Here is a 20,220-nt window from a genome sequence, read left to right as displayed (position 1 = left end):
CATATATCAAATTACCACGGCTTTCCAAGAAGAAGATGACAAGCATCCATAGGAAGGACGTCAAATAAAATCTCATCATCATATTTTCCAATTGAGAACTTGATTCAACACCTCTTAGAAATCATGACTTCATCTTCCCGTTTAAACCATGAAACTTTGTAAGGTCTAGGGTGGTACTCACATTTGAGTTTAAGCTATTCAACCATGGCATTAGACACCATATTTTCACAGCTTCTAGAATCAATCATCACTGTACACATTTTTTCCCATATGATGTGCAATATGTTAGAAAAATAATATGTCTAATCCACTTGTCATCCTCTTGGACAGAGATCACACAACGAATAACAAGGTTATCAAGATCAAATCAGGATTACAATACTCTTCTTCTCCTTCATTTTCAAGTTCTTCATCATAGATAGGTTCTTTTGTTTCCTCATTTTCTACAACTTCATCTTCAACAATGTTTATTTCAGCCTTTTTCTTAGAGCACTCATGCCCTATGTCTAGGTTCACCACACCTAAAATAAGAATTTAGTGGCGTAACAACCATGCTACGCTCCTTTCCTCGTCCGTCACGTGAGTTTAGACGCTTAGAAGCGTGTGAAGAATTCTTCTGAGCTTGAGAAAAAGTCTTTTCTTTCGTTATCTTAGAGGATTCACCCCTCTTGAAAGAATTTCAGCTGAACGTTTCTTCGGCCTTAAGAGCCATTTGATACGCCTCTTCAAGAATGTGAAGAGAATGCATTACATGCTCTCCATAAATACTATATTTAAGTCCACTCAATTATCGTCCCACAAGCTGGTCATCATTTTTACTCAGATCAATACGACTCAATAATTTATAAAATTGTTCGGTATAATTAGCCACGGATTGATCATTTCATTGGCATATTGATGGAAGTTCTTGTAAAGAGATTAAGAATAGTCCAAGGTAGAAACTTATCATCTAGCTTAAGTTTCATCTTTGCCCATGTAATAATTCTTCTAACCCCCCTTTTTCATGATTGTTTTGATATTGTTGTCACCAAACACGAGAATGCCCTTTGAGTTTTGTGGCAACAAATTGCACCTTTCTTTCATCTGAGAGATTTTTCCATTCAAAGAATGATTCTAGTGATGCTATCCAATCAAAATACTCATCGGGATTGAGCTTGTCTTAAAAATCCTGAACATTCACTTATATTCTTCTATCCATTCCTTCAAGAGCTCTAGCTAAACGTTCCATACTCCATTGGTCGTTTGGCGTTGCTGCTGGAGGTTCAACAGACCTAGAGAAGTCACCATCTTCATTCGTATTCCTCCTTTCATGTCTAAATGATGCACTTCTCCTACTTCAAGGAGAAGAAGGAGCCGACGCTCTTTCTAAAAGTTCATTCACTATTTGTCGAAGCTCTTAATTAGATTGACGTAGTTCGGCAAGTTCGGATCGCACATCGACATTATATATTTCAGTAATAGGTCACCCACGATCTCGCCATCCACCACACCCTCTATAAACTTGAAAAATCAAGGAAACTCTGATTGGCAGTCCCCTCAGTCGGCCTTTAGGAAAATATTAATAAATAGGCAGTTCACGTCAACCGATATTGAGGCCCACTAATGAAATGTAGCTCCATATATTGTTTTTTATTATTACAGGGTCTCCCTTCAATCTAGCATTCCTCTTCTTTTTGTTAGTATGGATGATTGACATCCGCTCTACCAAATTTGAAGCACAATACTCCAATGATATCAAATCAAACATTCAATCAGGACAGTGGAAAACTAAGTGAGTAGTGCCATTATCAAAATATGGCAAGAGTATAAAAGGCATAATTTGAAATTCCCCACTACTCACTTAGTTTTCCACTGTCCTGATTGAATGGGTACTTAATAGTGGAGATAGTTTCGGGATTTTCGGCGTGTTTGCTTGATTCGTTCAGACACATTTTGGGTAATCGAACTAAGTGTTTTGCTCAAATAACTTAAAGATACAGGTCACGACCCTTGGCCACAAAGATTTCCCTTACCTTAATTGGTTTCTGGATGAGGCTCGTGCTAGCCTTTCACCAACCGCCCCCAAGTTCCTAATAACTACCTAAATGCCCCTACTTCACTAAAAAACCCCAAGAACAATTTTAGAAATTTCTATTTGACAAAATGCCCTTAACTTTTCTCTTTGTTAAATTGAAGCTTCAAATTAGATATAAAATGTTAAATTTCACTCTGAAATTAAGATGTAAGTAATGGAAAGAAATGATTTCTAAGTGCTCGATCTATGATCGGACCCACGAACAAATTGTTTGAAATCAATGATATGGCCGCCCAAATTTGAATGGATGTGCCAAATTGTTCCTCCCCTTTGAAAATACGGTAAATATTGTATCCTTTATTTCTTTTTAAAGCTCATTAATATTACGTTGAACATGGCGTATCTATGGTGATTGAAAATCATAATCGATCAATCCGGGAGGATTTTTATTTTATTTTTTTGGATTTTTTTCAGGTTTTCCCCATTTATCATTGAAGACTGCAAATTTCAAGCCGTAATTGAATGGATAAGATCATTTAATCGCCGTCATTTTGAAAATTCCATTGTGTCTACATATAGGTGCCTGAGCATTTAATGCCCTTCTACCCATCGCAACTGTGAGATGCCCTTCTACCCTCGCAACTGTGAGATCCCACATCGGAAAGGGAGGAAAAGTTACTGGGCTATATATGTGGATTTCCCCTCTCCCCGTGGAGTCACGTTTTCAGCATCTCCAGGGGGAGGACCCCACGAGTGCGTCGGGCACGGTTAGCTGCTGGAAAACAAAACTAGGGAGGGTGGAAGATCTAGAACCGGACAATATTTACACGGTGGGATCAGGGCGTGACAACAACCTATGGGTGAGGTGATTGTAATGAATGAAGATTAAAGTAATAGGATTTCTAGTTACAGTTAATGTAAAAAATTCAAAGTTTCTGTAATTTATGGATTTTTCTTAGAATTTTATTTGAGAAATTTGATAGTATCTCTTTTGCGTGTAAATTGAACCCTTTAAATAAGGTCTAAACATTTGGAAAATGCTATTCAAAATCGACATGGGACTAAAATCCTGGGGCAATACCAATTACAATTAAACTTTAGCTGGACAAAAATGAGATTTAATTTGAAAAGTGATGTGCCCATAACAATCAAGTAATACTACTACTACTGCTAATAATAGTAATAATAATGATGATGGCGGCGGCGACGATAATGATATTCTGTTTTTTTTTTTTTTTTTAAATGGCCAAAATTTATATTAAGAGGAGGGGCGAGCCCCAAGACCGACAAGGTCGCAAAAGCATGAAGCTAAAGAACACAAGAAGGTAGATCTTGTATTATGATAATAATGGTAAAAACCCAATATGAATGTTGAAAAATTATAACAACAATTATTTTACCTATTTTGATAAATTAAATGTTATTGGATGTTTATATCTTTTTTTTTCAATTGATTTCTTTTTTCTATTTGCATTTTTTTATCTTTAACTGCCAGGATCGTTAAATAACGATAATCCTGCTTGGCAATTATAACATCCTATACATTGTTGTTTTAATCTTTGATCTTACTATACTTGTTTTAGAAAAGGGTGAACTATTTGGCCACAACTTCATTTGAAATAGAAGCATGAAAATTACTCATTGAAGCACCTAGCGAGAGAGAGAGAGAGAGAGAGAGAGAGAGAGAGAGAGAGAGGTGGGGTTGGGTTGGGTTGGGTTGGGTTGGGTAAATAACTCATTTTTAATTAATTAGCTTAAAATAAAAGAACAAAATGGTGGTCAAATTCTTATTTTTAATGAGCCTATTTTGGAAATTTCAGTAATGAAACAAGGGAAACTTTTCGTCAAGAAAAAAAATGGTAGAATGGTAATTTAGGTAACATAGGAGTGCAGTTTGGAAATCTATTCATCCATATAATCACATTTGCAGCCAAAAGCCTCTGTATCATGCCATGAGCAGCCAAAAGCCGTAGAATAACATATTCAACTCCTCTCATCTCTCCTCTCCCTGCAACTTCTTCTTCTTCTTCATCCTCTCGCCATATCACGAAGATCCACGGTCACCCCGGCCCTTTGATTATCACCGATTGTCAACCCCTCTGTTTCAACTCAACATCCATAATTTAACTACCCAAGAAATTCCCTCTTTCCTAACCAATTCCTCCTTCAAGTTATATCCTTGTTACCGATTCTTTTAACACCTCAAAATCCAACCTATTTGTTGTTCTTTAACCCATTAACAGTTCTTTCATTCTCATCATATTGAAAACTCCCTTTCTTGATTTCAACAGCCCATACAACCTTGTGTCCCGTCTGTTTTCAACACCCTTTGCACGTGCCTTTTCAATTTTTTCATCATCATCATCATTGCCATCCCTCCTCCACCTCCTCCTCCTTCTCATCTCTCTCTCTCTCTCTCTCTCTCTCTCTCTCTCTCTCTCTCTCTCTCTCTCTCTCTCTCTCTCTCTCTCTCTCTCTCTCTCTCTCTCTCTCTCTCTCTCTCTCTCTCTCTCTCTCTGTGTGAAAAAATGCAGCCAAGTAGTTCTCTTTCTCCGCTATTTCAGAATAAAGACCGTTTTGACAGAAGCGCCACTCCAGCGCGAATCATGTTCTACTCACACTCAGAATGGTCTGATTACCCATACGAAAACTTCCAAGTACTCAAGACGGCTTTTGTTTCAGGATTTCCTTCCACCATTTTGGAAATCCAAAGTCGTCGTTACCTCATAGATTTCCTTCGTATGCTACAAACTGATTTGACTTCTGGATCAGAACGATCCATCGCTTGGATCGATGTTTCCGGGAAATGTTTCTTCCCCTGTAGTGTTCATCAACCAATTGCAGAAGAAAAAGGAGAAACTCAGCCCCCAACTTCCAATAAACGGGTTCGTATCTCCCAAGAAGAAGAGGATGTAATCCCAGCCGTTGATGTTGCGTGTATAGTAAAGCTAGATTTCAACTTAATAGGAATGAAGCTGAATGAGGAGAGTGTAGATTATAAGAAGATTAAGAATATATTTATGAAGGGGATGAGGGAAATGGATAAAAAGGCGAAGGTGACCGCTATCCATTGCTGCTTGTATAAGGGGGCCAAGAGGATAGAAAGGTTACAGGAATTTCGGAGATATATGAGGTTGACTGAGTTACTTCGTGGGGATGCCAATGTTGCTTATGGATGGTATGGTGGATCTCCACAAGCTGTGGAGAATTTTATTTTGCATGGTTTTGGAGAGCTGGAATATGGAAGATTGCATGATGGGTCCTCTTCCAACGTTGGAGCCTATCTATATCATGAAGACTATTCTCATGTTGCAAGGTAACCAAACCCTAATTTTATTAGGAAGCTTTCTTTGGGGAAGTGACATATTCTCCCCACTTTCTTCCCGGGACCACCAACACTATTTTACGCTCGAAAGTGTGGCCCAGGGTAGAAAAGGGGGTGAATATATCATTTTCAGATTTTTAATTTAGTATATGTGTGGGGCCACATTTTGGTGATCCAAACTATTCAGATGCTGGGCCCAAACGTCTTGACCATAGAATAGATCAATTTCTATTGATTTTCTGAGGAACGGTTTGGACCATGTGAAAACGATGGCGGATCCCACTTCCCATTCAATATCATTCTATTTGTTGTTCTTTAACCCATTAACAGTTCTTTCATTCTCATCATATTGAAAACTCCCTTTCTTGATTTCAACAGCCCATTAAGCTTGTGTCCCGTCTGTTTCCAACACCCTTCGCACGTGCCTTTTCAATTTTTTTACAACCCTCTTGATATCAAAGCTTCCGCTATCCGGCCCTACGTCGTCATCATCATCATCAGGTCCCTTTTCATTTTTTTCACAACCCTCTTGATATCAAAGCTTCCGCTATCTGGCCCTACGTCATCATCATCATCATTGCCATCCCTCCTCCGCCTCCTCCTCCTCCTCCTCCTCCGCATCTCTCTCTCTCTCTCTATCTCTCTCTGAAAAAAATGCAGCCAACCAGTTCTCTTTCTCCGCTATTTCAGAATAAAGACCGTTTTGAAAAAAGCGCCACTCCAGCGCGAATCATGTTCTACTCACACTCAGAATGGTCTGATTACCCATACGATAACTTCCAAGTACTCAAGACGGCTTTTGTTTCAGGATTTCCTTCCACCATTTTGGAAATCCAAAGTCATCGTTACCTCATAGATTTCCTTCGTATGCTACAAACTGATTTGACTTCTGGATCAGAACGATCCATCGCTTGGATAGATGTTTCCGGGAAATGTTTCTTCCCCTGTAGTGTTCATCAACCAATTGCAGAAGAAAAAGGAGAAACTCAGCCCCCAACTTCCAATAAACGGGTTCGTATCTCCCAAGAAGAAGAGGATGTAATCCCAGCCGTTGATGTTGCGTGTATAGTAAAGCTAGATTTCAACTTAATAGGAATGAAGCTGAATGAGGAGAGTGTAGATTATAAGAAGATTAAGAATATATTTATGAAGGGGATGAGGGAAATGGATAAAAAGGCGAAGGTGACCGCTATCCATTGCTGCTTGTATAAGGGGGCCAAGAGGATAGAAAGGTTACAGGAATTTCGGAGATATATGAGGTTGACTGAGTTACTTCGTGGGGATGCCAATGTTGCTTATGGATGGTATGGTGGATCGCCACAAGCTGTGGAGAATTTTATTTTGCATGGTTTTGGAGAGCTGGAATATGGAAGATTGCATGATGGGTCCTCTTCCAAAGTTGGAGCCTATCTATATCATGAAGACTATTCTCATGTTGCAAGGTAACCAAACCCTAATTTTATTAGGAAGCTTTCTTTGGGGAAGTGACATATTCTCCCCACTTTCTTCCCGGGACCACCAACACTTTTTTACGCTCGAAAGTGTGGCCCAGGGTAGAAAAGGGGGTGAATATATCATTTTCAGATTTTTAATTTAGTATATGTGTGGGGCCACATTTTGGTGATCCAAACTATTCAGATGCTGGGCCCAAACGTCTTGACCATAGAATAGATCAATTTCTATTGATTTTCTGAGGAACGGTTTGGACCATGTGAAAACGATGGCGGATCCCACTTGCCATGGCATGATTCATATTTTAATGGTAAGTTCAATTTAATGTGATTGGAAATGTTTAAATATTCATTATTATTTCTCCATAACGATCCATTTTTTGGCATTCTCCTCATTCTATAATAGAGGGTTAGGATCGTCTAATGTGGGAGATTCCTTGAGAGATGGTCCATCATCCATAACGAAGCCTATTAGATATAAAAGAATTGGATCAGACCATCGAATGAAAATACATATATCTTGCCCACTTTAAGAAATGGTCTCATTGGCGACGGACAATTAAATTCCTTCACCAAAGGACAAATAGACGTCGCTATGTACACTACAATGAACAAATATTCGTAACAATATATGGCGTCTATGACCCTATTTGGATTGCAAGAAAATCATTGTTGATAGAAATTTTTCTCTTTGTTTTTTTTACTTTTCATGATTTAGAGCGAAATAATGTGATTATTGTTAATTTACAAGGCTATTATCATAAATAGAAAGTCCCTCTATGTAAAAATTGAATAGGATTGGTTCAACTTATATCTTTTCATGTATAAAACAAATAAGAAATTTTAGAAATATTTCCTTTCCAAACTTTTCCACAAAATTCCTGCAATCCAAACAGGCCTAAGGGCATGTTTGGGAAAATATTTCTCTTCAAAATGCACAGTCCAATATTTGCTTAAGAATTTTAACGAAGATTTTAAAATTCTCGCATAAAACTTTCTCTAAAAACAAGGAAAGAAGAAAACCCTTGTCAACCAATTTTTTTCCAAGAAAGTTCATTTCTCATTTATCATATTTTTTTTCAGAATTTATCTAGGAACCTGGGGGCACCTCAAAATTTTATTGATAGAATAGAAAAGTATAAATGGAAATACCACCTTACCTCAAAGCCAAAACAAAAGGGAAATTACTTATAGCGAATAGCTAGAAGGCCAAAAGAGTCACATCTTAAGGTGGCCCTAGCATTTCTAGGAAGGTCCTTCCACTGCTAGTATGCATGATTCTCTTTTCTTTTACTGGCAAAATCAGCTAAAGAGTCAGCAGTCTGGTAAGCTTCTCTAAATTAATTTGATACTTTCAGCCTCAACTCTAAAACCAAAGATTGAAGTCCCTGGCAATAATATTTAATGGACCATGGGGGATCCTTCTTGTCAATGAGTATATCAATCAAAGTTTTACTGTCTCCTTCAAGCCAAATGTTAGATAGGCCAAATACTGTATAGTACCTCAGCCCATCTAACATACTTGTAGTCTCTGCCTGCAAGTTATTGTCATTATCATAAAAGTGAGAAAAATCAAACAAAATCTTATAATTTATGGTTTCTTATAATTCTTCCTCCACCTGATAAACCAGGATTGACTTTGAAGGCACCATCCATGTTCAATTTGAGCTCCTTCTTAGGCTTAATCCACTTCAATATAATTTATAATATAAATTTTGTTTTGGCATCAGATGACAAAAAGCCATCACCAATGGTGTGCTATTAGCAACGGATTTTCTGTAACCGTCTCCATAATGTCTTTTTTAACGGTCGAATGATATCAACAGTTAGTTTTCCATTGCTATATGGTGTTTTTCTCGTTGCGGTGGCATGATTCCTATTTTAAAGGAAGTTCAATATAATGAGATAATAAAGGTTTACATATTGCTTAATATCTTCCAAATTTTCTTCTTATATTGGTTTTTTCTATGATTTAGCCGACACTTCGAATTTATTGTTGACACACATGTCCACACGTGTCCAACACGACACACATGTCGACACTCCTTTGAAAACTTTAAATGTGTTCCTATAAGTTTCAGACTTAACATGGGTGTGTCAAAATGCTTTTGTACTATGTCAATTGTGGCATTCTAGTTTATTATTGAATATTTTGCTTCTTTTACTATGAACTCTTCTTTTATTATATTCTCTTCTTTTAGCTCTTCTTTAACTAATATTTGTTGTTATATCCCCTCCCATGAACATAAAATCCTAAACAAACTCTTACTCAAATATTATATTCATTGTATCCTATTGGTCTCCCTTTCTCACTGCACATAAGTTACTGGGGAGAATTATATTTGAAAGATCCCACATCGGAAAGGGAGGAAAAGTTACTGGGCTATATATGTGGATTCCCTCTCTCCCTATGTCGAAGCGTTTTCAGCATCTCCAAGGAGCGGGCCCCACGGAGTGGGTCGGGCACGGTTAGTACTGGTGGAAAATAAAACTGGGGCGGGTTATGACCCAGAACCGGACAATATCTACACAGTGGGGTCGGGGGTGACATAATGGTATCAGAGTGGGACCTCTCATCCAGTACAGTATGCCAGCGAGGACGTTAGACCCTAATGGGGTGGATTGAAAGATCCCACATCAGAAAGGGAGGAAAAGTTAGTGAGCTATATATGTGGATTTCTCCTCTCCCTATGTAGAAATTTTTCAGCATCTCCATGGGACGGGCCCCACGGAGTGGGTCGGGCACGGTTAGTGCTGTTGGAAAACAAAACTGGGGCGGGTTATAACCCAGAAGCGGACAATATCTACACAGTGGGGTCGGGGCGTGACAATATTGAATTGATGAATTTGTTGTTATTTGATTATCTCACATTTATTTTAGATTATAGTTGACTAATCCTATGATTTATTAGTTGGTTAAATGAATGTCATATTTATATTGTTGCAAATTATGGTAGTAATCAATAGTTTTATATGTATGTCTGTATGGATGTGTCACCATTTCTAGATTTTAGGGGGTTGCCTTGTCCGACACTTTGTATCCATGTTGAAGCTTGACACACGTAGTTGCAAATTAGGTAGAATCAATAGTGATTGTATTTAGCTTTGTATTTCTCTTAAAATTCCCCTTTTTCTATGTTTAAAAATCTTTTTTCTGACTTCATTGGTGTTATGAAGTCCTTTTACTTTAATATTTGATCTTTTGTAAATGAAATTTTACGTAATGTTCCTGGTGTTTTATGCCAATTCAAAAGTTGAAAGATTCAAAACTTTGTAATTGTCCAATCATATAATCTTACATGAATACACCAAAATACTTGCAAATAGATAAAAGAATTGTGTTTTGTATGTCTAATTGTTCAGCTAAAGACATAATCTATAATTGTTTTGTAGTGCATCTCACTCAGAACCAGACATTGACAACGAATTTCACTTGGTTCTCTGCAATGTTATTCTGGGATATACGGAGCAAATCTCAGAAGGTTCCGATCAATTTGGACCCAGCAGTGGAAGCTTCGACAATGGCGTTGATGATCTCAGAAATCCAAAGCGCTACCTTGTCTGGAAGACCCACATGAGAACCCACATTCTCCCTAGATATGCTGTGAGCTTCACAGCAACAAAACTGTCTCAAGGTAGATTTTCTGAACAATTTTTTTCAAAAAAACTTAAGCCGTTGGAGTTGGTGTTATTTAAACATTTATACTTAACACTTCCCCTCACTTCCCCTCACACGTTACCCCTCTTTTTTGGGTTGGCCTATAGGTGGAACACTGGCCTCTCTTTTGGGTTGGCTATTACATGTGGATTTTTAATACCAAGGTGTTTTGAACCCAGGGCAATTGACCTTTGCCCTGATACCATGTCAAACAACCAATTACTCCAAAAGCTTAAGCTGTTGGAGAAGGCGGTATATAATCTTTTATATTTTAACAAATTCTACCTTAAAATATTACTTTCTGCTAGGAGTGCAACCTTGGCCAGGTAGGGTCGGTTTGAGGCCAACCCTAACTCAACCAGAGGTACCATTACGTAACCTTATAGAATAAAGTACTCAACACTGGATTTCTAAACTCTATCTGAATCTCATGTAATCTTATCTTCTATTTCTTGTACTTTATCTTCTACAAACCTTAAATTGACCTAACCTGAAACTCAGGTTGAGATGGTCAACACTAACCCTCCCCAACTTTAAATCCGTCAGCCCTAACCCAACCCAGCTAACCCAACTGTCCAAATTGGGTTGGGTTGAGTTCAAGTAAGCTATGGGACAAAAAAATAATAGAAATACCAAAAAAATGGATATTGGATTTCGGTTCAGCTCGGTTGGGTCGCGGTAAAATTGCAATAAAATTAGGAGGATGAGATCATGTTCAGGTTTGGATGCCCAATGCCTATACACCTATAGCGTAATCCTACCCGTAATTAATGTGGTTGGCTTACTCCAATTCTAACCCAACCCAACTTGAGGGAAGGCCAACCCAACGCGAGAAAAAATCAGTTTAAAACCTTTGGGCCCATTGAGGTTGGGCCCAACCCAAGTTTCACCTCTACTTTCTTCCATTTCTGCATGTTCCAATCATTTGTTCAAGAAAGCTAAACATGTTTTTCATTGCTTGAATGTGCTAGAACTGTTGAGGAGAAAATCTACATCGGGATCTTCTTCAACTGGAAAATCAAGACCTCCCACTCAAGCAGTACGATGCCAACATTATTTTCATTGATACTTGTCATGCCATGTTTGGCCGCCATGAAATTTTTTCAATGGAATATTAATTTATCAAGTAGTTGGGAGGGGCATGGAGGGTGGGAGAGGGAGAGAATTGAGAGGCATGAGTGAGGAGGGGGTGAGAAGTAGCTGCAAAATAAGGAAAATAAAAACTCTATTCAACACTTGCTTATTTTTCAAAATAGAGTTTTTGTGTTCTATATTTTTCAGCCACTTTGCACCATATCCTCACTCATGCTTTCTCGATTCTCTCCCTCTCCTACTCTCTCTACACTCTCTCAACAATTGCTAAGATAATATTCCATGAAAAAAAATTATGGTTCCCAAACATCGCCTTACTGTACATAGAATTTACCTTTCATGGAGTATTTTTTTATGGTGTTTAGGTTCCACTCATGCTGCCTCCTCCCCCTCCAATAAGTGCACAAGGACAGTAAAATGACAGATTTCCTCACGCAATTGTAGATCACAACATGGCGTTCCCGTTGCTAGTCTCTGTACTGAGAAAACACCTTCCCCAAAGCAGTATTTATCCATTACTGAAAGTATATTATGATTTTATGGTAATTAGATTTAAAAATACTTGGTGTATGTTCTTTCTTTCTTTTTTCTTGGTGCATAGTTACAAAGTTCGGAATTGGGAACAATCTTGGAAGGAAATTATTTAGATAAGTAGGGAAATGTTTGGGAAGAGTTTTGAAAATCAGTAAAGAAAAAGAATGGAAGAGTGTGGTTAACTGTCCAATAGTTTTGAGCTATTTAAGAGATTTACAAATATTATTTCAGAAATGGATAAATTATTTTTCAAATTCATTTGAAAATTTGAAAATTCGGGTTGAAGTGGGAAGTGTGGCCGCTTCATATGAGAATGGGCTAATTTCTTTAGAGCGCTCATGAAAACAGGACATAGCACATGGCCGAAAAGTGCGACACCGTATGAACTTGCTTATGCCTTCTGTGTTGTGTGTGTGGTATGTTGTCTCAGTTTATTACTAAAAGTGCTTGGTTCATGACGTATGTTCACCGAGTACTTGATAAACTCGATATACCTACACTAAGTAAAGGTTCAAGCCCAAAAGACACCTCTACTGATGCATAACATATTTTGCCTTGATCAAATCTATTTACATTTATGATTTATTTATTTCTTGTAATTTTGAATTAGTGGGGGATTGTTGATTTTTTATGTGAAAAAAGTCTTTTTGTAATTCAAACTTACAATGGGGTGTTTTTAGTCATTATATGTATGCTTTTGGGCTTCTCATTCAAATTACTTGGGCTTCCCTCCAAAAAGACTAAAGTCATGAGAAAACTTTAGTCTTAGATGGGAAGTGTGAGAGGATAAGAGTGGCCATATATATACTTCCACTCTCTTAGTCTTGTGAATGAGCAAGAGGTCATGGGGATCCTACGCGCACGAATCGCCCACTTGGGTCCGGTGGGCTTTTGATCTTACCACACACGCGCGCCACCCTGCTCGGCCGGCCGCGCGGTGGACTTAAGGCTTTTCTTTTTCTATTATTTATTTTTTCCTTTTAACGGTCAAGAATTTATTTATTTTGTTTTAACTCTTTTTTACCGTTTGAGATTCCTTAATCGTGGCTTAGTGACCGTTTGGAAAACGTCTCTCACGCACTAAAAGAGTGCAACGTTTCACCCTAACGTGTCGATTACCTTTCTATAAAATCGATTTTAGAGAAAACAGAAAGATATCCTTGACGGATTCTTCTTCTGCTCTTTCTCTTCTCTGGTTTTCTGCTCAAGGCTTTTGGCAAATATAAGCGAGTTCTTAGGCATCCGGGCTGCGTGAGTGAACACCCCTGGAGCGAGAGTTGTTGTATCCTGGAGGCATACGTCGAGACGCCCATCTGCACCGTTGATTCGTCATAGGGGGCGAGATTTGCCTTAAGGACAGCGAAGATTCTTCGTGCCTCAACTCGATAAGTGATCTAACGATTTCTCTTTTTCTTTACAGATTATTATTGCAGAAAATAGTATTATTGGTCTCTGTCTTCAAGTTGTGAGGTTAATTTGTTATAAGGTATTCTTGAATCCTAAATTACAGATTTGCACATCAATTGTCTAACATTGCACACCACCTCGAAGGGTATAACTCTTGTCCGTAAATACAAGAAATAAAACTAAAGAAGAAAGCTCCCAAAGCCTCGTAAAAGCGAGTACACAACACTCAAAGCTCACAGTCACTCCTAAAGATTACAAATCAATGCTCTCTGGAGTGCCTCTTGACAGGAAGTAAATGCACAAATTAAATGCTCAAGAGAAAGAAGAAGAATCCTTTTGATTTCAAGAGTAAAAGCTCTAGGGCTTCATAAATGATCTTTCAAAAGGTCCTTTAGAAGGTCTGAGTGGTTTTACCCAAACCAGATGAAAGAAACGTGGTATTCAAATGATCTTTGGCAGTTTCAATGGGGGCTGCAACCAGGAGCTGCTTAACTCTATCCTCATAGCTAGAAAAAATTTCCTTCTCTTCTACCATGTGTTGTTGGAAGAAAGACTTTGCTTTCTTTCTGCTTTTCTTATTCTTCTTTTTCTTATTGGATGAGGAGTTAGATTCATTAGAAGAAGGAGACTGAGATAGCTCAGCATCAATAAGCTTGAAGATTTCCGTTTTCTCTTTCACGGATAAAGAGTCATCGATGCCTTTAGATTGCACAAGCTGAGAAGTTTTTCACTGAGAGTGACATTGTTCAGCTTGTAGAGGACGAATTGAATGAAGGATAATGGTTGAAGTTTCTCATCAAATTGCTCGGGTAAGATGTAATTCAGTGACCCTTCTTCATTTGATCTTTTTGCCAATGATTCCAAAAGAACAGATTTCCCCACAGAGGAAGCATCCAAGAAAGGAGTTGGTTCCACCAATGGAGCAGGATTTCCATTTTCCACCAAAGTTCCTCTTTCCTTGAGTGGAACTTGCTGAAGTCCAGGAGACCAATCCTTATTTAGGTTGGCATATGAGATGGGGATGGGAATCTGCATCTGAAGCTTCTTCCTCCGAATCTGAGAGTAGTTTAGTAACTGGTGTTCCTTGATCTTCTTCAGAGGATTCAGAGTGCAGATGGGACCTCACAAGGGTAGCTACCACCAGATTTTCTGTGTGTAGAACTGAACTGAACTTGAACTAGAACTGAACTGAACTTGAACAGAGCTAATACTGAACAAAAGCCAAATCTAAAAAATCTAAACCAAACATAAAACCAGGACTTAACTAAGTGAAACCAGTGAGAAGCAGAAGAAGAAGGCTAACCCATTTCACATCTTATTTGCAAATGACATGCCCATGTTTATTGCACAGTCTTTTGACAGGTTTTGAATCATTAGACAAACAATTCGGGAGAGAAAAACTAGTGGGTCGTAGATTACATCCCACTATAGCTAATTAGAAAACAGAAGCAAAAAGCATATTTATGCTAGCCAAATGGAAAAATGTAATTGATGAGTGCACTATTTCAATGAGCCTTAGAATAAAATCTGAATGGCATGTAAGTCAATTATATTAAAAGCATAAGAAACTAAAAACCAATTTATTGAAAGATTAGAGGTTGGAATAATTAGCACATAATAGCACTTATATATGAAATTGTAGAATTCCTTGACTTACAAATCTGCAACAGCGTTGTAAGCATATTAAGCTTCTCCAATCAAAGAGATGATGCCTATTTTTGCAACAGCTAGATAAAAAAATCAAGACATCCAACCCTAACATATAACCAAAAAACCCTTCTTCCCCTATACTTTCAAAGAAAATCATTCAAGAAAAAACCTTCCACCAATCAAATCGATTTCCCACAGATCAAGAATAAGACTATAAATTATTATTAAAACAAGAAATCCACAATAAATTATAAGAAGATTATTTGATAGAATGAAATATAGATCAATCTAGTATGTCAATATCCTAGGGCAAGAGTAGTGCAAAAATGCCAGATAAAACATGAATCCAATGAGAAAAATGCCAAAAAATGAATGCAATGCCAATTATCATCATAAAATCCCCAATCTAGGTAATATTAGGGAAAATAATTCAAAGCAAAAATAGAACTAAAATGCATTGAAAGGAAATAATGCAGATCTGCTAAGTAAGATACGCTATTGAAAGATTAAAATTCTAATACAGGGCAATATTAGGGTAAATTTTCAATGTAAAACCTAGCATACCTCTTAGAGATTGATGCAACCAGCACTAGCAAGAATCCAGCCAATAAGATATCAGAGAAAAGTCAAGAGAGCAACCTTCGGAAAACAGTTCTAAAATCATATGTAAATATTAGAACGGTTTTTCAATGCCCGCCGGACCACTCTTCTTCCGTCGGATTTTCCTCTGAGGTCATAGCGCCACCAATCCGTTATTTTCTCTTTTAAATTTTTTAAAATGACAAAATTTCTCACAGCCCACTCTCTCTCTCTCTCTCTCTCTCTCTCTCTCTCTCTCTCTCTTCACGGTTCATTCTCATAGTAGTAGTACTACTACAGGGGTGCAACTTGGGCGGGCTCAACCCGAACCCGACCGGTTCAACCCGGCAAAAAGTTGGGTCGGGTCGTGTTCGGGTTCGGGTTTCTCAACCCGGGTTGAGTTCGGGTCGGGTTCGAATTGAGGGCTTTGGCAACCCGACCCGAGTGAACCTGACATTTTTAATATTTTTTATTTTTTAAGGTTAAAATCTCGGGTTGGGTCAGGTTGAACTTGGGTTCGGGTTGAACAAAAAGGGTTCCTCAGGTCGGGTCAGGTTGAACCTCGTTGGGTTGGAACTCGGGTCGGGTCGAGTTGAGCAAATTGTTGCTCGGGTCGGGTGGCCGAGCCGGATGGACCCGCAGGTGCCCATAAAAACACAAATGAACAAGATTTTATATGGTGTAAGCCCTTATAGGCCCATATCTTTCAAAAAGTACTGTATTGACCACATAATAGGATGGATGATCTAAACCGCACACAGTAAATAGGTCACCCACCAAAAATCATTTCCATAGGATGATCCTAGCCCTCCGATCTACGGAGGTTTCCACAAATAATAATATGCAGTTCCTCCATGCTACGATCATCCTATGGACATGATCTTTTGAACACAACCTATTTACGTTATGGCCCACCACATGGTTGGTTTGGATCATCCTATTATAGTGTGGGAATAAAAATAGAAAAAAAAATCGGGTGACCCGCGGGTCCACCCAGCTGTACGGGTGGGGTCCGGGTTCACCAAATTGTGACCCGTAAAATTCATTTTAGACCCGGCCCGTACGACCCGGACCCCGTACGGGTTGGGTGAAACCCGGCAGGTCTATGTAGGCTCATCATATTTTTAAAAAAAAAAAATAGGTACATCTTTGCATAGATATGAAATAAAGTATATTTTTTAAAAAAAATCACTTGGGCTCACTTTGATCAAAGATCCAAACCGTCCATTTGCTGGCCCCAACATAAATCGGCCTTGCCCCAAAAATCATCTCTATTGGATGATCGTAGATTGGAAGCGTAGGATCATCCTATGGATATGATCTTTGGGTCACAACGTATTCATATTGAGGCCAAACAAGTGAATGGTTTAGATTCTATATGGCGTCTGTAATTAGGTGCACATATAATAGATGGGCCCATTGTACATGGTCTGCTACACATTCTTTTATTATGTAAAGGCTTTCGAAAAAGATGGCCCTCGCATCATATCGCACAAAATAGAGGATATTAGATGGTGTTGATAATACTTGTTCAAAGATCTAAACCTTCATATGTTTGCCTCAACGTAAATAGGGTATGTCCCAAAAATCATCTCTATTGGAATTAAAATCCTACCCTCCAATCTGTTGACGGACGAAGGCTTATTTACATTGGGGGTGGCCTAAGGAAGAAAAAGGGTCGAATATATCACTTCCCCAACCCATTTAGTTGAGTGTTCAAATATGGTGTGGAGGAGACTAAGGGTAATTTTGTCATTTTGAAAAAATTTGATGTCGGAGAGGAATTACCGTTTGTTTTTTGGATGGTATGGGCTGGCTCATGGCTGGATGGTAAGGCAAGTACTTTCTAAAAGCAAGGAGTAAATGGGAAATATAAAATCATTAAGGACTATTTTGCATTAACTTTTAGAAGCGTTCTTATTTTAATCACAAATTAAGGTTTAACAAGGAAACGGGTGCTCCATGGAAGAGGAAAGGTAAAATTCTGTGGCACGTCTCCGTTTGGTTGCAAAGTTAAATTTTTGTCTCAGGAAGTTTTAGTAAAATTTTGGTCCCATCCCATGTTTGGTTGCCTTTTAGCACTAGGTTTTTTTTAATCCCACTCTTGTAATGAATGCTTGTGTGGTGAATTTTTTAATCTCACTTTTGTAATGATTGCCTTTTCATCCTATCCCAAAATAATCCCAGGAACCAAAAATAAGCTTGAGAAGAATTTTTTTTCTTCCCAACAGTTAACGCAACCAAACAAGGTTTTTTTTTCTTTCCCCCCATAGTCCGGTCAACCAAACATGGGATTTTTATTTTACCGGGATACTTCTAGGACTTTTTTTTTCATACCAATCTCCTGGGATTTTTTTTCTCCCACATAATTCCCAGGAACCAAAAAAAACCTGGCAACCAAACAAAGCCAGTAGTCCAAATCCTATTCAATAAGGTGATTGCCTTAACCATATATTGGGTGCAAACTTTAGAAAGTTTCATATTTGTATCAGCATATGGTTTGTGGCATTGTTGGAAAGTGATTTGCTGGGCATCTAGTAACAATCCCAAAGTTATCCAAGTTTGTTCCCCTCCTTCCCATGGGATTGTCAAACTTAATTTTGATGGCTCAAGTTTGGGGATCAGAGGCCTCAGAGGATTGGAGGTCTTTGAAGAATGAAGTAGTAATATGGGCTTTCAGTGGCCCTATAGGTGTGGCTAATGTTACATGCAACTTAGGGATGGGTTTGGTTGTGGCTACTTTTTAGGAAATTAAAAAAAGATTGAATATTTATTGTTACTAGGATAAGCTATGGTGGAACGTTGTGGTAGGATAGGATGTTTGCACATAATCTTAGTTTCCTATTTTGTAGCTTTTATTCCTACTTTGTTGGTAGTTGGGAGAGTCATTATAAGGTGAATTGTAATTGATGTTTTTTACTTAATAAATGAAAAACTTGTTCCAAAACGTGTCTTGTTCACAAAGGAGGATTGATCCTTCCCTCGAAGTGGATCAAGAGGCCGATCTTCCCTTTAAGAAGATCAATCGCGTTGCGAATCGATCTAAATTTGTAAAAAGTTGTATGAGAGCCATCGATCTTTCACCATGGCTACTTCTTCGGATTTTTGGGAATCCATACATGAAGATCTGGAAAAGATTAAAGCACCGGTTTTGAAAATGGTAGAAGGACAACAACGATTCGTAGAAGGCTTGAAAAAAAATCAGCATGAAAATTGAGAAGCCCTACATGATGAAAAAGAGACGTCGAAATAGAAAAATAGGGGAAAAGAAGGGAGAAAAAATGAAAATAGAAGGAAAGAAAAATGCAAAAAAGAAGCTTTGTCAATTTCGGCAAAGTCGTCGCCCCTCTCGACCTATACACCATCAAGAAGATTCCCATCCATGACTATTCTTGTGCCAAAATCGTAGTTGTTCCAAACAAGTACGACGATGCAGCTTTGATGAAAAACACGATCAGATCGATTTGAAAATGGAGCTTCCTCAACACTTGGTGACTAATCGCAAGACAAAGAGAAGAAAGCCAGCGGCGAAAGAAAAAAGAAAAAGAGAAGAGGGAATAATTTAGAAAGGTTCTGTGCAAATCTTTCGCCAACGGGCCAGCGGTTAATTCCAACCTTGAGGACATGATTGATTCCAAGAGGGGTGGAATGCTACGTGCAACTTAAGGATGGGTTTGGTTGTTGCTACTTTTTAGGAAATTAAAAAAAGATTGAATATTTATTATTACTAGGATAAGCTATGGTGGAACGTTGTGGTAGTATAGGATGTTTGCATGTAACTACTAACACTAATGAGGCGGAAGTCTCAATGTAATTAGGTGGCTAAGAGGCTCGCGTACTGCTCCTTGGAGATTCGGCGCTCTAGAGTTGGATCTTCTTTGATCTCCTTCATCCACATCAGAGTTCATGCTCGCAAACTCGCTAGAGAGAGTGTATTTAGGCATAATATTGAGCTTTTTTATTTTCTTAATCCCTAGTAGCTATGATTTTCGTAATTTTATTTTCTCTTGATCTTGTTCCTTTATTTTGTACTCTTTGGGACCTCCTCTCTCTAGCCTTCAATGAATTTTCACTTGCCATTCAAAAAAAAGAGAATTTATATGATGGGTGGCCGTGAAAACACATGAAGTCTAAAAAAACTTGGTACGGCCCACTTTTTTTTGATGATCCAAACCGTTCATCTGTTTGGGCACAACGTAAATAGGTTGTGCCTAAAAAATCATTTCCATAGGATGATCCTAACCCTCCGATCTGTAGAAGATTCCATAAATGATTTTTGGAAATCTCCATATTCAGATCGGTTCAGATTGGAGGGTTAGGATAATCCTATGGAAATGATTTTTTGGAAACAACCTATTTACATTGTGTCCAAACAGATGAACGGTTTGGATCATTAAAAAAAAGTGGGCCGTACCTACTTTTTTAGACTTCATGTGTTTTCACGGCCCCCACATATAAATTCTCCAAAAAAAAAAAACAAGGAAAGGGGTGCTAGTATCAAAACATACAA

At 38.2% G+C, this 20,220-nt stretch overlaps 2 protein-coding genes across 2 annotated transcripts; both read left to right on the top strand.

Annotated features, from left to right (window-relative positions):
- The first annotated feature begins 4,542 nt into the window (after positions 1-4,542).
- On the top strand, positions 4,543-5,334 carry LOC143852363 (putative inactive poly [ADP-ribose] polymerase SRO1). The gene has a single exon (XM_077361746.1). The coding sequence runs from the start codon at positions 4,543-4,545 to the stop codon at positions 5,332-5,334; it is 792 nt and encodes a 263-aa protein (XP_077217861.1).
- Positions 5,335-6,071: 737 nt separating this feature from the next.
- On the top strand, positions 6,072-11,961 carry LOC143852362 (putative inactive poly [ADP-ribose] polymerase SRO3). The gene is made up of 3 exons (XM_077361744.1): positions 6,072-6,781; positions 10,184-10,425; positions 11,906-11,961. Exons 1-3 carry the CDS (start codon positions 6,072-6,074, stop codon positions 11,959-11,961), a joined length of 1,008 nt encoding a protein of 335 aa, XP_077217859.1.
- The last annotated feature ends 8,259 nt before the right edge of the window (positions 11,962-20,220 follow it).

This window comes from Tasmannia lanceolata, unplaced genomic scaffold (genome assembly GCF_043159265.1).
Source record: "Tasmannia lanceolata isolate RefF3 unplaced genomic scaffold, GAP_Taslan_0.1 ptg000019l, whole genome shotgun sequence".
Classification (NCBI taxonomy): Eukaryota; Viridiplantae; Streptophyta; class Magnoliopsida; order Canellales; family Winteraceae; genus Tasmannia; species Tasmannia lanceolata.
This window is presented reverse-complemented; position numbering and strand designations above follow the sequence as displayed.